The 15,883-nt window shown below is 39.9% G+C and overlaps 2 protein-coding genes across 15 annotated transcripts in view; one reads left to right on the top strand and one right to left on the bottom strand.

The window, feature by feature from the left end:
• The window catches only part of ncor1 (nuclear receptor corepressor 1), an 84,593-nt gene extending 82,232 nt beyond the window's left edge, over positions 1-2,361 (bottom strand). For 9 of the 14 annotated variants that reach the window (XM_053617909.1, XM_053617913.1, XM_053617916.1 and 6 more), the window contains exon 1: positions 2,231-2,361. The gene's annotated coding sequence lies outside the window, so the exon portion shown is untranslated. Of the gene's footprint in view, positions 1-225; positions 348-2,230 lie in introns of all 14 variants that reach the window. The other 5 variants (XM_053617912.1, XM_053617919.1, XM_053617921.1 and 2 more) reach the window with 2 other exon arrangements.
• Positions 2,362-2,912: 551 nt separating this feature from the next.
• Positions 2,913-15,883, top strand: part of pigl (phosphatidylinositol glycan anchor biosynthesis, class L) — a 28,832-nt gene continuing 15,861 nt past the window's right edge. The window contains exons 1-2 of the mRNA XM_053617931.1: positions 2,913-3,311; positions 4,817-4,916. Of these exons, the coding sequence (XP_053473906.1) occupies positions 2,984-3,311; positions 4,817-4,916 (428 nt within the window). The 5' untranslated portion in view covers positions 2,913-2,983. The remainder of the gene's footprint in view (positions 3,312-4,816; positions 4,917-15,883) is intronic.

The following is a 15,883-nucleotide window of genomic DNA, read 5'->3' as shown; positions in this document are numbered from 1 at the left end:
ATACCCATTTGATGATGGGTCGTACATGGCAGAATAAAATCAAACCACAGTTGTGTCTTTATTATATTTCTACATGTCAAACGGTACATAAGAACTAACTGCAGGAGGGAGGAACTAAAGTAACATCAGATCACACAAGCCATAGGATTGGTCCGAGAGATCATTCAAGCCAGTTGTAGCGCTACAGCATCATATCTCATTTCCATAAAAACGAGAAAACCTCACCTGTCGCTGAAATCACAGTTCCGTGTTGCTGACATCAACAGCAAATAAATGGCGTGAAGGCAGGAAAATGTCGCAGAACTTTGAACGAGTTAACTCATGGCAGTGATGATGACCGTTGTATTCTGCATGACATATTTTAAATGTTAGTGAAACAAACTACAAATTCTAGCGTCCTGCAACAAGCTTACTAAGTTCACATTTATACCATTTTTAAATTATATTGTTACTCTTTGGCACCTATCTTTCGCACTAACTGTTATATCGGACACTTCCACACCAAAACTGTGTACTATTCGGCGCTACACGGTCACTTGCTGTACCTATTGTCCTGTTTTAACAGTACTGTACTGTCTTGTGTTGCTTGCACACGTGTACACTTGCACTTTATATAAAAATGCGTAGATCTTATTTAGTTCTGAGTCGTCTCATGTGTTGTTTTATGTAGCACCGTGATACTGGAGGAACGCTGTTTCCTTTCGCTGTGTACTGTACCAGCTGTATATGGTTGAAATGACAAAGCCACTTGAACTGAACTTGAACTGTCAGTTACCTGGCTGTTTTAGACGGGGGCGTGTCCTGTTTGCATACTCATGAATATTCATACGTGGCGAAACGTTTACTGTAGGTGTTCTAACGAGTTGTCAAACTATTTTATTAAACTGCCCTAGCGGTTTACCTTAGTGTACATGTATAGGTCATAAAAGCTATTTTGCCTCCTTTATTACCTTACCAGAAGACTTTAGGAAGCATATTCGCATACTCGCTATTATTATTAAGCTCACTTATAATCAGAAAATAGCTCCCGCGTTAAAATACATGAACACTGAAGTGAAGTGCGCATGCGCGGGAACTGTCATAACACTGCTAAATACTATGTAAGTGGATGTAATGCTCCTTAGATCATTATTAATCGTTTTTTTAAACAGTAAACAAGTAACTTATATATATATATATATATATATATATATATATATATATATCTTTAAGGATTGAAAACGACGTGTTTCATTTGCTTATTTCCGCAGTAATTACACCGCTGTACTCATTTCACTTAGCAAGAGCTTACTTTAACACTCAACATGAATTAACAACAATAAAGGTTTTCGAGGTTTCTTGGTGTGTGCGTGTTTGTTTCTTTTTGTAGTAAAAAGACGTTAAATCTTTTTATCTTAAACGGAATGTGCATGGCCAAACCGCAAACCCCACACACACACACACACACACACACACACACACACACACACAGCAAAACTGACACTGTGGTACTACTTTACCATGAAAGAAAGCGGACTGGTTTGTTTTCACTTCCAGGACAAGATATAAGGCATAGGAAATACGTCAAATGTAGTCTTGCTTAAGATTTATTTATCATTTCCTTTTGCTGCTAGGAGTGCGCGCGACAGCAAGTCTTCTCTCAGCTATAAAAAAAAAAAACAACAAACCTTTAAAATGAATAAGGATTAAAGGGTGTATAAAACACGACTGTGTACGTACACACATACACACACACACGTCTTCTCAATCACCCTAGCTAACCTTAGCTCTATTTCTGTGTACAAATATCGACCCGCGTTATAGTTAGTAACATTATTTGGCAGCGCTAGCTTTATCTAAATAACGTTAGCCACACTTGCTAACGTTAATGCTATCCATTGTTAGCTAGCTGCCGAACAAGGAAAGGTACGTTTCAAACACATCTTCGTGCAAAATATCCAAGGTTTTATACGTTTAAGTGTAATGACGTAGAAGCACTCTAGAAAAACTGTAAACACGCCGCTAACACAACAGAGAGGGGGAATAAGCCAGGCGTGGCGTGACGGTCAGCCTGAACATTTCACCTTTCTAAACCAGGCCGCCATGTTGTCACGGCTAACAGGCTAAGCTAACTCCAGCCAATGGAACAGCAGAACTACGTTTACAGTAATATACACAAGCCTCCGTTTTTTAGAAACAAGCAAGCGCTACAACAGAAAGAAATCTGCCAAAGATGCAAAAAAATACTCACCTCATTTCCATGTAAGCGCGCCAAACGAACACAAAAAGACAAACTTATGTGACTAAAAATGAGATTTATTTTTTTTTATTCCGCCTCCGAAGGACTGCGCGAGCGCTGCAGACAGTGCTGCTGCGCACATAAACCTCAACAGTACTATTTGTCCTGGCAGCGCTACAAATATTTGAAAAATTGATTTTTTAAAACATCTTTGTTTAAAAATAACACACGCAACAAATATATCGTTCTGACAGACTATATTTCAACCATGCTTGTTTTAACGAATGCTGATTTGATATGTTCGGGTCGACATTAAACAGCGGACTGAATGATTTTTATGTACCAGCCAGGATAATGTGGTGTGACGTTAAAAGGTTCCCCACTGGCGGCTTGACGTTCCTGCAAGCCTTCCCCACCCAAACCTTTAAAGTATGGCTTAGCTATGTTTAAACCTATAACTATATAATTCGCAATTTGCCTTATTTGAAACATTTAACGAATTTTAGGATTTGAGTTAAAAAAATGTATATATTAAAAACGCATCCACGTTTTAAACAACCCCAAATGATCTGTGCAATTCTAATGTACATTTAGTCATATTCTCTTTATTTGTATAAAACACTAATGGTATTGTGATAAAACGCTATTATTTATTTATTTATTTATTTATTTACGCATCTTGCTTTTCGCAGAACGAAGAAGGTTCAGAGGAACCTTTGGTAAGAGTATGTTGTTCTACCCGGATTATTTTGTGAGACGGGAGACATGTTTGTTTTGCTTTCAGTCACCCTGTGTTTCCTTGGTTACCTTATTTGTATAAAACTGATATATAATAGATTTAAGCTGCTATGGCCGTCGTCACGGAGTAACATTTTACGTTCTTCGAGTCCTGCTAAAGATGTAAACTTTCTGCCGTCACGTGATCCGTCTGATTCGCCGTGCAGGACTTGCGGTAATGCCGCGCGCCCGTTTGATGAAGTGCGGGTTCTGCTCGTCACCGCGCATCCTGATGACGAATGCATGTTTTTTGCACCAGCGCTTTTAAAACTGACCGAATCAAATGCAGCCGTTCACTTGCTGTGCTTGTCATCAGGTATGTCGTCCTTTAACAGTTTCACAAGCACTGGAGTGTTTAAAAGTGCTCTTTTGTCGATTTTTGTCCTGCTACCATGGCAACAGGTCAAAGTGTTCATCATGACCTATTCCCCCATCAACATTTAAGCACACATTCAACATAAGTGAGTTAACTTTATACTTAGTTGGCTGTTTATTAAGTATACATTCACATATACGTTCTCATTCTTTCATTCATCTTCAGTAAGTGCTTTATCCTGTTCTGAGTGGAGGTCGATTCAGAGCCTGTCCCAGGAACACTGTGCAAACCCATTCAAACTCTCCTTCACCTTCTGGGTGCAATGTAACGTAGCTAGTTCTTCTGTCGGTATGGTGTTTTGGGAGGAAACTGAATAAAACACGCATTGCTTTTTCATTCATGTAAACCTGCCACATAGGACAATTTGTATGCATGTCCAACAAAAGACATGGATCAGCTGAGGTCCACCACTGATCAAATACTATTTCGATGATGAATCGAAATAGCAGGGGGTTTAGTGGTTAGTACGTTTACCTCGCACCTCCGTTGGGGGTTCAAATCCCGTATCTGCCCTGTGTGCTTGCATCTTCCTCCAGGCTTCTGGGGTTTCCTCCAGGTACTCTGGTTTCCTCCCCCAGTCCAAAGACATGCAATGTAGGCTGATTGGCATTTCCAAATTGTCCGTTGTGTGTGTATGTGTGTGATTGGGTGTGTTCTTTTTTGGGGGGGTCGGGGGGTTCCAGTGGTGGAAATCACAAGCTACTACCAAATTACTGAAGTTGTATTTATTATTGAGTTATATTTATTTAAAAATATTTGACTGCTCACCTGAAATGAATGGGTTTTAATCTAAACTTTAAAAACTATAAATAATGTCAACTTGGATTTTTTTTTTTTCCTCTGACAAATTCTGGAATTAAAATCTCTAACACGCCTATAATTAGCCAGCACATTGTTGTGGACATTTGAAGAATGAGCCTAATACATGGATAGTCCATAAAATAGATCTGTTCTGGGGTTTGTGGAAAACAACTAAAGATGTCCCTAGATTCAAAAAGTTTGAGAACCACTGAGTGAAATGTTAAACATTACACCTGCAAGGTGGACCAATAAGGTAGCCATGTCTTATAAAGTTGGCAGGAAATACACAAACTATTTAAAAACTCACTGTATCTGAGATACTCGTACTCGTATCTTATACGCTACCATGTCAGCGTCACTGCTGTGCTGAGAATGGTCCACCACCTGGTCCCTTGCATGCTCCCTTTTCATTGAGACTAAAATAAACAGTGGAGACCTGATACTATAATCAGTTTAGCATTTACTATACAGCACTCAAGCCTAAGACAGCAGTTTTGCACCTCCAAAGTGACATCATAATTGTAGGTGTACTTGACTTCACTAAAGTGGCAGCTGAATGTGTTACAATATGATGTGAATGTATTGTACTAAGGATTATGTGACTCGGGAATGACGTCATATTTGTATATGTCTGTCATATTTAGGGAATTACTACAATCAAGGGGCCCAGCGTAAAGAGGAACTGCTTGGCAGCTGTGCTGTTTTAGGAATTCCAGCTCACCGAGTCACTGTTATTGACAACAAGTAAGAGCAACAGCACTCCCTGAGGTGCTAATAAGCATGGTTTAGCTGTAGCATTCACATTTTTTTCAAGTGACCCCAGGAGCTAAAACTGTGATCAGAATAAAATGTATCGGAACGCAAAATAACCGAAAGGGAAAGGACTTACGATGGAAAATAAATGCATTTGCTTCTGGTAGACTTTCACTTCATGGCAACTTTTTTTCAGTGAAATTTGACCCACTGAAAAAAGTGGGTGGGGCTATGGTATCTGTTCGGTAAAAGCTCAAGATGTGTATTGTTTATGCTATTACCATCCACTGGAATATTGTTTGTGGGATTTTGTGGTAAATCTGATTGATTAAATAAAATATAAGGAAAATACAGTCAACAGAACAAACCAAAATGTATTAGATAGTTTTCCAGCAATACGATGGCAAAATCTCACTCAAAAGTATGTACTTTTTCTTCACAAAAAAAATTACATACTTTTAGTGCATAGTATAAGTAGGCAAATTGATATGCAGCACTAGTCTTGGCAAAAAAAAAAAGTCTAATCTTACTTAATGCACCGTTTAATGCTTGTTGCTAACATCCAGTTTTAGTCCACACAACAAAAAGGATGTACAGATCTGTCTTAGAGTTTCTATTTCAGGGCAGATACTGGCCTGAAATACAGTTGGATCAGATCTGATGTATTTTCCAATAGAATCCAAGCTGTGTAGAGAAAGAGCACGTGCTGTTCCTTCGAGATCCTGATGAAGGTAATAAAATGGGTGAGCTGAGGGATCTGATTTTATTTACCACGTCATATTAACTTAGAGGACTCTTGTCTTCAAGCCTGCCATTACATCTCTGAGCTCTGACATCGGAAATGGATCAGAAATAAGAGATGTGGCACTCGTGCATTCCCATCAGTGGAAACTCGATGCTCGAACTAGTTCAGCATTTCCAATACAATTTACAATACATGAGCCTCAAAACTGCCCCATTAGGCTAATCAAGTGTCTCCTCATCCATCAGCCTTCCGCACTGACAACAAAGCCGAGTTTGCTCACGACCTTCCTTCTGCGCTCTGTGAATAAAAAGTGAAGCTCAAATGGTGAGGCCCCCCCCCCAGCCCTCAGTCCCAGCAAGCGGAGCCATTAATGGCCTACCATGCTGGGTATGGACCCTCCCCTTCTCCCCTGGCTACCGAAAGAGCAAACAGTGGTCAGGTTACAAATCAAGGCTGTCCATTCGGACCACAACAGAGCTTTAGAGCAGCCAGGCTGATGTATTAGCCCCCTCTGTCACTGGAACCATTAAGCACAAAGTGTGTCAGAGGAGAAGTTATAGAAGTCGTGAATATCAGATCTGAGAGGACAGGAGATCCCCAGGGCATCGTTCAAGCTCCAAACAGTGGGATATGAACTTTTTTTTTATACACATTAACTTAAAGGAGCGAACTCCTACATGTCCTGACACTGTATTATTATTTTATTTTCAGAATCACAATTCATCCTGTAATTTCAGTGAACCAGAAATTATACCCTAGTCTTCCCGAGCGTTCAAATACAGACTACTCTGAGCTTCTTTTTCATGCCCTCGTCATTCCTCGTCCCTTAGATGCACAGGAACGAGCAGACAAATCCTCATTCGCAGATCTGCTCGAAACAGGGATGATGTCAAGCGTTGGCCGTGGCTCAGATTTTGAAATCAGTGGCTGAAACGGAGGCCCAGCTCAGAGGCTGCTGCTTTAAACAGACCCAGCAGGTTTATTAACCGAGGTTAGGGTTTCTGTGCATCATGCTGTGTAGATCGTTCTGGGTGATAAATCTGCTGGAGATGGAAATGTGAAATGATCCTGGCTGAACCAGATGAATCTGATTTGTTAGAATACAGTAGGAAAATCACATGTCTGACTTCTCAACTACTCAGAAGCTTTATTTGCCCTAGAGCAGAACTGCACTGTAATGCAAAATGGCTTTTGTGGCGTTTCGGATATCGGATAAGCATGAAGCACAAAATGAATGTCAGATATTCTGGCCCGAATTTAGACGTTTGACTTTTAAGGAATCACATTTGTTTATGTTTCCCCACAGCCTTTCAAATACCTTTAAATTACAGTCTGACTCTAGCTATGGTTGGATATCTTCAGATTAGAGTCCGATGTTCTAAGAATATCACCTGACATCCTGCCAAGCAATGTGCTATGGAAGCAATTATGTGTGTGTGTGTGTGTGTGTGTGTGAACGTGCTCAACTCTCGAAGCTGTGATTGAAATCTCCTGTGCTGTCTCTTCTGGAAGGCCTAACACTTCATTAAGCATGTATTGGAAATACACTGAGAACAGCTAACACCTGGATTACAGAGTATTTACAGAACAACTGCTTTAACTATTATCAAAAAAACCCCTGATGCAAAAAAAGGTTCTCGGATCCTCAGCATGTGGGAAGTTTTGGTGTGTGGCTCTAGTTTTTTGGCAGAGCCCCTTCCACAAAATACAGTGCCTCGTCCGCCAAACCGCCGTGTACATTACCAAATGGGTATTTAGTTCCTTCACCTCGAGTGTTGCTGAAAGAACTTCCACAGTCACTGATGAGGAACAATCCAGAACGTAACACAAATTCTGACATGCTGTACATTTCCTCTTTACGTTATTTATTCTTTCGCCAGACGCTTTTATACAGAAGCTTACAAACGAGGAAGCGCACAACTCAAGCGTATATCTGAGTACTTCAGGGTCAAGTGCGTTGCTCAAGAACCCAAAAGTGGCGTTCTGGCAGAGCTGGGATTTGGAATTCACAACACAAACCACTGGAGTTGTTTTTCCACCAGCCAAAGTCCACCCTAACCCCAGGCGCTAACAGTTCCAAGTTAACTTGGAAAATCAAGGCTCTGGTGTAATGCCTTAAATGGAGCACACGTTCTTACAGGCACAGCTCTCGAACACAGCAACATCAGGGCATTTCTAGTTCCAATCACAAAGATTCAAATCTCAAAGCTTTCAAACCAGCACTGCCATCAAACTGTTTGGGAAACTATACCATGACTGGCACACACCCTTTTTCCACCACCAGAACGGCAATGCTGTGCTGATTCAGGGAGCTAGTGGTCATTTTTAAAACCAGTATGCATTCCCACCATTTTGAGCTCCAAACCATTATAGCGTCAGATGTAGGAGTTTCCAAATGCACACTATGTAAAAAAAAGTACCTATAAATACTTATGGCATTGAGTCAAATCCTTTCATGTTTGTACACCATACAGCAATATTGTTATAAACAACAACAGATTTATTTATGTTTTATTGCTTTGCTTGTAGACTCTGCCTCTCTAAGATACTCTTTTTATACCCAGTCATGTCACTGACCTGTTGATAATTAACCCCCAGCTGTTTCTTTTTAGTAACACTTACTTTTCCAGCCTTTTGGTGCTCCTGTCCCAACTTTTTGGAGACTTGTTGCGGCCATGGAATTCAAAATTACCTTATTTTTTTCCTTAAAATGGTACATTTCCTCAGTTGAAACATTTGATATGTTTTCTATGTTCTATTGTGAATAACATATGGGTTTATGAGATTTGCAAATCATTGCATTCTGTTTTTAGTTATATTTATTTACATTTTACACGGCATACAACTTTTTTGGAATTGGGGTTGAACAAGATACACTGATCAGCTATAACATTGAAACCACCTGCATAATATTGTGTAGGTCCCCCTTGTGCTGCCAAAACAGCTCTGATCTGTCGAGGCATGGACTCCACAAGACCTCTGATGGTGTGCCGTGGTATCTGGCACCAACACGTTAGCAGCAGGTCTTTTAAATCCTGTAAGTTGCGAGGTGGGTCCTCCATGGATCGGACTTGTTTGTCCAGTACATCCCACAGATGCTCTCAAATTGAGATCTGCGGAATTTAGAGGCCAAGTCAACACCTTGAACTTTTTGTCATGTTCCTCAAACCATTCCTGAACCATTTTTTGCAGTGTGGAAGGGTATGTTAACCTGCTCGAGGGTGCGATGAGCCGTGGGAGCCCGGTTCACCAGTTGTCCATCCTTGGGCCACTTTTGGTAGGTACTAACCACTGCATACCGGGAACACTCCACAAGACCTGCTGTTTTGGAGATACTCTGACCCAGTCGTCCAGCCATCACAGTTTGGCCCTTATGAGAGTCGCTCAGATCCTTACACTTGCCCATTTTTCCTGCTTCCAACACGTCAACTTCGAGAACTGACTATTCACTTGCCTAATATATCCCACCCCGTGACAGGTGCCATTGTAATGAGATAATCAATGTTATTCACTTCACCCGTCAGTGGTTTTAGTCTTACGGCTGATCGCTGTACATATCAAACAGTGCCTTGTTTAAATGACATGCATGTAAAATGCGACAGCTCTCAGATGATAAATAAGGAATAAAATACAACGCTGTTACAGTAAAATAATCAACGACAGCCTGGTATAGCCTGACATGAACTGGAGTTATTGTTACAACCCTGAAGTTGATTATTTTCCTATAGCACCATATCCCGAAGAGTTTTATTCCTCTTACGCTACAATAATTTGGCAAGAATTACAGTTATTGAATTGTAAAAGTTTTTTAAAGTGTTGTCGAACATTGCAAAGCAAGTAAGTTCCTGTTAACGCTTATGTTATAGCATCTATAAACAGTAACTCCCTCACCAGCCTCTTTTTTTGTCTCTTTATTGAACTTTGAAAAGACAAAAAAATGCAGCTCTGGAAAAAAAGATTTAAAAAATATTTAATGAGACATATATAATTCAAATGGATGAAATTCATATTCAAATCCTTTTGTCAGATTCCAAGCTCCAAACCAGTGACTACGTTTACATGGACGGCAGTAATCTAATTATTGACCTTACTCTGAGTAAGATAATAATGTGATTAAGGTGTTTACATGAGTCGCTTTTAGAATACTCCAGTCATGTTCCAGTTTTACATGTTTTAGAACATAATCAGATTAACAGCCCGCGTCATTACGTCACCGCGCCACGCCGTCCGACGTCCCTCCAGAATGTATGTATCAACATACAGTCCGTCTTCATTATGGTACCGTATACAGTTTTGGGTGTTTTTATTAAAATTTTTTTATGAACGCTTTAAGTGCAGTTAATTATTTGTCATGCTGTACGTGCTAATAGACAACTGCTTGAAGCCGTGGGCTGCATCTCAAACCGCATACTTACCGTCTATATAGTAGCCGAGATACATATATTTTTCCCCACTACAGGCCTATAGTAGGCAAGTATGCGATTTGGGACGCAACCGAACTCTCTTGTTCGCCGTAAAATGTTGAGAACTGCCGTGTGTGATCGTGTCCTGTCTCAAAATGCGGTGAAAACTCTCACACGACGTTCATAATGTGATTAAGCTGTTTACATGTCTGTAATACACGTCCATAATGCGACTAAAACAGGAATACTCCACCTGTCTTAATTCGATTAGAGCTTAATTCGACTATGACCTTAATTAGATTAAGGTAAGTAAAAATTGCTGTTTACATGGTAGTTCTTAATCAAAGTATGGTCTTAATCGGGTTAAGAGTGGATTATTGTTGTCCATGTAAACGCGGCTGTTGAAAGTTGTGGAATTTTTACAAAACAGGTTAGTTACTTGTTATCACTTACACTGATATTTATATTTAGCATAAATACAGATATAGCCTAAAAACCATTCAGCTTGTTGTCATGGTAACATTTAAACATGTGTTTTGGTACATTTCCAGAGATTTGTAGGTTCTACACCATTGAAAATGTTCTCTAGGACACTTATATTGCTTCTCTTTTAATTTGTCACACTTTATATTGTAATATATGTATATACAGAACCCTCCACTCCACCCTTGGTCAATATTAGCAAAGAAGGCTGTGAAAAATTGTCGTTATTGTTTAACCTTTTTGATCTTTTGTTTAAAAAAATTCACAAAAATTCTCTGCTCTCATGGATATCAAACAATTGGAAACATAACACAGGTTCATCCAAAAAAAAATCTTATGTTATATATAGGTGTGCAACAATTATTGGCACCCCTATGAATTCATATGAGAAAAATATATTGATATTTTACATATTTGACATCTTTTTAGTACACCTGGGTGACTAGGAACAAGAAATTGTATATAACATATACTGTATATTTTCAGAAAGACTTTTTGAGGTAGGTGTATGTGTGTGTGTGTGTTAATCCAGCCAGGTCATTTGGGCTGAAGAGAGGTCACAGAGAGGACTAGTGAGTGTGGAGTATTAAACCAGCCTTAACGTAATTGTTGCCTCTCTAATACGCTTACACACACACATACACACACGGTTAGACTGTGAGTAATGCTACAATTTCAGGTCACATGGTTTGCCTGCTTCCCTCTCTTCCTCTCCACCTCCGCTATGCTGACAGCCTGTGCGTTGCAGTGCACTCTGGGTAATCCTTTGCTCGCCGCCCCAACCGCATGTACCAAGACGACCTCTCTATGTTTTCTCTCTCGCCTCTCTGTATTATTCATGGAGATGGAGTACAGATGCTGTCTGTGTGTTCAGCCCACCTGTCTGTTGGGAAAACATGAGCACAGAGTTCTTGTCCTCTTTCCTCCCTCCTCTCTCTCTCTCTCTCTCTCTTTCTCTTTCTCTCTCTCTCTCTTTCTCTTTATCTCTCTCTCTTTCTCTTTCTCTCTCTTTCTCTCTCTCTCTCTCTCTTTCTCTTTCTCTCTCTCTCTCTCTCTCTCTCTCTCTTTCTTATCTCAATTTCTTCCTCCAGTATTTTTTTTTCAGACAGAACAGGAGGTGAGGTTCCTCAAGAAAGCTTGTTGTTCCATGCATTCGTGTTACACCACGCTTCCTGTTGTGCCTGTCTTAAAATGGTTTGATGCGTATTTTAAACCCTCTGAGGTTCTTCTGTTTTATTACAATTCAGCAGAACTCAGCGCTGTTGAATTTTCAAATCTGATTGGTCGGAAGATCAGCCTTTTCTAAAACAACAACTCTGACAGTAGTTCCTGCTGCAAGACAAAGCACAAGTTTATATTAACGCACATGTTAAATATGTTATTGTTTCCATGGTAACCATAGTAGCTCCATGTAATCTAAACCTAGTAATAAACATGTTATTATTTAACAAAGAAAAACGTACAACAGTTGATATGGTCGATGTGGAACCTTTCTGTAAAAATGTTTATTTAACGCTTATGGAAGGAGTCTCCAGTGTCAGAGCATTGTAATGCAAGTTTCCCACCATATCGTATATAGTCCGTGATATACCGGTACAATTCCTTCCCATGTTAAGAATTTGTCATCCCACGATGTTGACGATATAGTTGATGTGTTTACACGCCACAACGTGGGCATCTCACACGTAAAACAAGAACAAGCATGGTAGAAGGCGGAGTTTCAACCCTAGTCGAGGAAGAAAAATTAATCCCCAAAAAAGGAGTTTCCTCTGTAATATGGAAGTGATTCAGATACAGAAGATCAGATGTGAATCAAACGTCTGTGATTTGTAAAGTGTGTCAAAAACCTTTGTGTGTCAACAAAGGGTGGAAACACATCAAATTTGTTCCACCACCTCAAGCAAAAACACAGACCAGAACACGAGGACAGCCAGAAGTCAGGCGAGGAGAAAGCATCAAACGCCAAAAAGATTGTCTTGAATGTTGCTATATTTATATTGCCATTTATATCGTTACCGCAAAAAATACCATGAAATATCGTGATATATGATATATGATCGTCATATAGTTCTATATCACCCATCCCTAGTTTATAGATGCCATAACATCAACAATAACAGGACGTTCCACAACATTAAATGCAACTGTGGAAATCTGTGGTAATTTTGAAGAATTGCAAGCTCCTCCGAATATTGTGGAGATTGCTGGATTTTGCGTTCATTTCTGCGATCGCAAAATCCCGGAGGCGCCGATCTGTAATTTTTTATGATAAGTTCATCTCAGTTTTCCTGACCGGCAACAGAACATTTAACTCAAAACTGCAGCATTCAATTTGTTTAATTTGCTACATTCTCTAAATGAAACCGTCTGTTATTTCTTACCAAAGTGTGTTATATAAGTGCCACAACAGCCGACTCTTCATGTACTCCAGGACGAACGTTTTTGATCCACACCAGAAGTCCAAATTTCAGTGTTTAATTATACATTCGGTGGAAAATAAATCCTGTTTGATTTATTGGCTGGAAGTCAGGGGTAGAAGGCAGGGCCGGGGCGCTGAGAACTGAGGCCAGGGTCCGGAGAGGAGCTGCTTAATGCGATCGCCAGACGGCACGGGAAACACGCTCCCTGCCAAAAGTTTGTCACAAGACAATAAGAGACATCTTTTTTTTCTTTTTTTTTTTTTTTTTTACATGCGCCTTTTATTTAGGAGGTAAACATTAATCATACAATAATCACACAATGATCGTTCTTCTACTGCAGTACCAAGGGTTTTTTTAATCTTCATTGTAGATTCTGATTTAATATCAGGTGTAAAACAAATGCATATTAATGCATATCATTTTCACCAAATGGGATGCGTACAGCAAGATGTGATTGTTGATATTCTTTCCCAGTATTCTTGCTTTTTTTTTTTACATTTATTTATTCATGCAAATGAGACTTCATCATCTAATTAAATACAGTTGAGGTCATACAATTATATATAAGGCTTGCAGAATCTGCTTAAAAAAAAAAAATTAAATGATTCATACAAATCACAGATCATTAATCACCATCAAGTTTACACCCCCCTGGCTCAGCCTTCTTGAGCATCAGTGAATGTTTGCACCTTTTGGAATAGTTGTGTACGAGTCCCTCAGTTGTCCTCAGTGTGATAAGATGGATCTCGACATCATATAGCCGCTGTGGGAAAGGGGTCAAATATGCAGAAGATGCTAGACAAGCCAATTTAAAGCCAAGAATGACTAGCATTTTAAAGAAATTCCTCTGTAATATGTTTGCAATGAAGGATAGGAATGAAATTTCATGTATTTACAGTAGATGAGCTAGAAACAAGGAAACGATTTTGAGGAAAATGGTTTAAAATGGAAAAATACACCACTGTGGTTTAATGTGTTTACACTCTAGTTATGGAGTTTATCAAGGAAATAACATGTATAGCATAATGACACATAAATTGAACTGAGCTTTTCAGGAATATATGACATGATGTGATTGTATCAAGTGGGCGGAGGTTAGTTTCAGTAAATGCTATGGTTGCGATTGGCCAAAAAAAAAAAAAAAAAGCGAAACAAACATTTTTCTGTTGAGTTTAAATTGTTTTATTGCTACAGTTTAAGAAGGAGGCATGTTTATAGGTTTAATTTATTCAGAAATCTGAAGAAAAAAAAAAAGACTGATGTGATCAAAATAGTTGCGTCTTGCCTTAAAAGTGTTTGGATGTTAAAAGACAGATACTGAAAGATAAATCAGAAAATCATGCATGCTAAAAGAGTTCAAAATCAGTTCAATCGGTTAGATATCCCAGCATGCATTGGGGAGAAAGGCTTGTGCTCCCATGTCACCAGACAAAACAAGTGCTGGTGCATGCCCCCCTCTCCGCCTACGCGCACACACACACATCTCCAGTAGGCCAAAGTTCAACCACTACATTCACATGCCTGCAAGCAATTACACATCCACATCCAAGGGTTGCTGAGAGAGAAAGAGAGAGGGAGGGAGGGAGGGAGAGGGAAAGGTTACTCTGGGCCATTTAGCACTGTTGCCATAGCGAAGCTAACACTCAATCCAACTTGAGAAAGGTCAGGTAGATCATGTGTCTTTTGTTTTCTTTTTGTCTTTCTCTCTCTTGCTCTGTCTGTCTCAGCTGCCAACTCTGCCTCTCGTCCAAACATCTCCTTCAAAAGTCCGATAATAAACCTATCACATCTGATTTGGAAAGAGATCGTTCAAGACAAGAAAACATTAAAAAATCCATACTGCAGATGCTGGAATGAAATTCGGCTTTTGTTTTATTTTATTTTTCTTTTCTTTTTTTATCTTATCCTGACAGACGTTGCTGCAGAATGTGTCGACGTGCACAAACATAGAGTTTATTAGTATATCTAGTATAAGTAGAAGCTAAAAGAGAGAGGGGAAAGAAATAACAGCTGGGTTTCTGTCATGCAACATGGCATTCAAAGTGTAGGCAAACCAGTTTGTAAAAAAAAAAAAAGGCGTGACTCGAATTGAACTTTCCTGACTTCCAGTCCACCCCCCTTTCCCTAGTGCATCATCCCTGTATGTTGGCCCTTCCTCTTTTAAACACCATCCAACGCTCTGAATGGCCACCATCCCACTGTCCTCTATCTCTGTCTTTCCACCACACCCCTTTGGGGAAAAAAGAAGAAATGATATTCCTCCCCCCCATCGCCCACTCTGAAATGGTATCACCCACAGCTAACCTCAGTGACCCTGGCCAGCGCTTGATTTGTGGCCAGATCCATCATGGACCAGAACAGCCTCCACTGTCCAAATCTCTTTGTAAGCTGAGAGAACGGGACAGAATGAGGATGGAGGGTGGCAATTGACCCCACCCATCCCTCTCACACTTGATGATCTTCATCACTCTCACATCCCTCTACCATCCTTTCTCATTCTTTTTCCTATGTTTCACTGTATCTCACTCGACAGCTTCCTCATTCCTTCACCTCCTTTTACCCCCTTGCTCCCTCATCTCTAACTTATTGTGTTTACATTTTTACCCTTATACCTCTTGATCTCTCCTCTCTCTCTCTCTCCATCTTGCTCTCACGCTCTGTTTCTGACCTTGATCTCATATGTTGCTGCAGGCTGTTTTTGACACGTTCACTGGCAACCGTTGAGACACACCCGAATCCAAGCTTCAGTCGTCCTATCCAATCCAAAATGTATGCCAAAAAATGTATACAGTGAGAGACAGAGAAAGAAAAGTTTGTTCAGTCAGGTAGAGGTTCAGTTGTCCATTAGATAAAGCCTGTATAAATCCATTCCATTAGCACGGTAAGAATAGTCATGGACTTTTTCAA

This window comes from Ictalurus furcatus, chromosome 28 (assembly GCF_023375685.1).
Source record: "Ictalurus furcatus strain D&B chromosome 28, Billie_1.0, whole genome shotgun sequence".
Lineage (NCBI taxonomy): Eukaryota > Metazoa > Chordata > Actinopteri > Siluriformes > Ictaluridae > Ictalurus > Ictalurus furcatus.
Note: the sequence above shows the minus strand (reverse complement) of the source record. Positions and strands in the feature narration are given on the sequence as shown.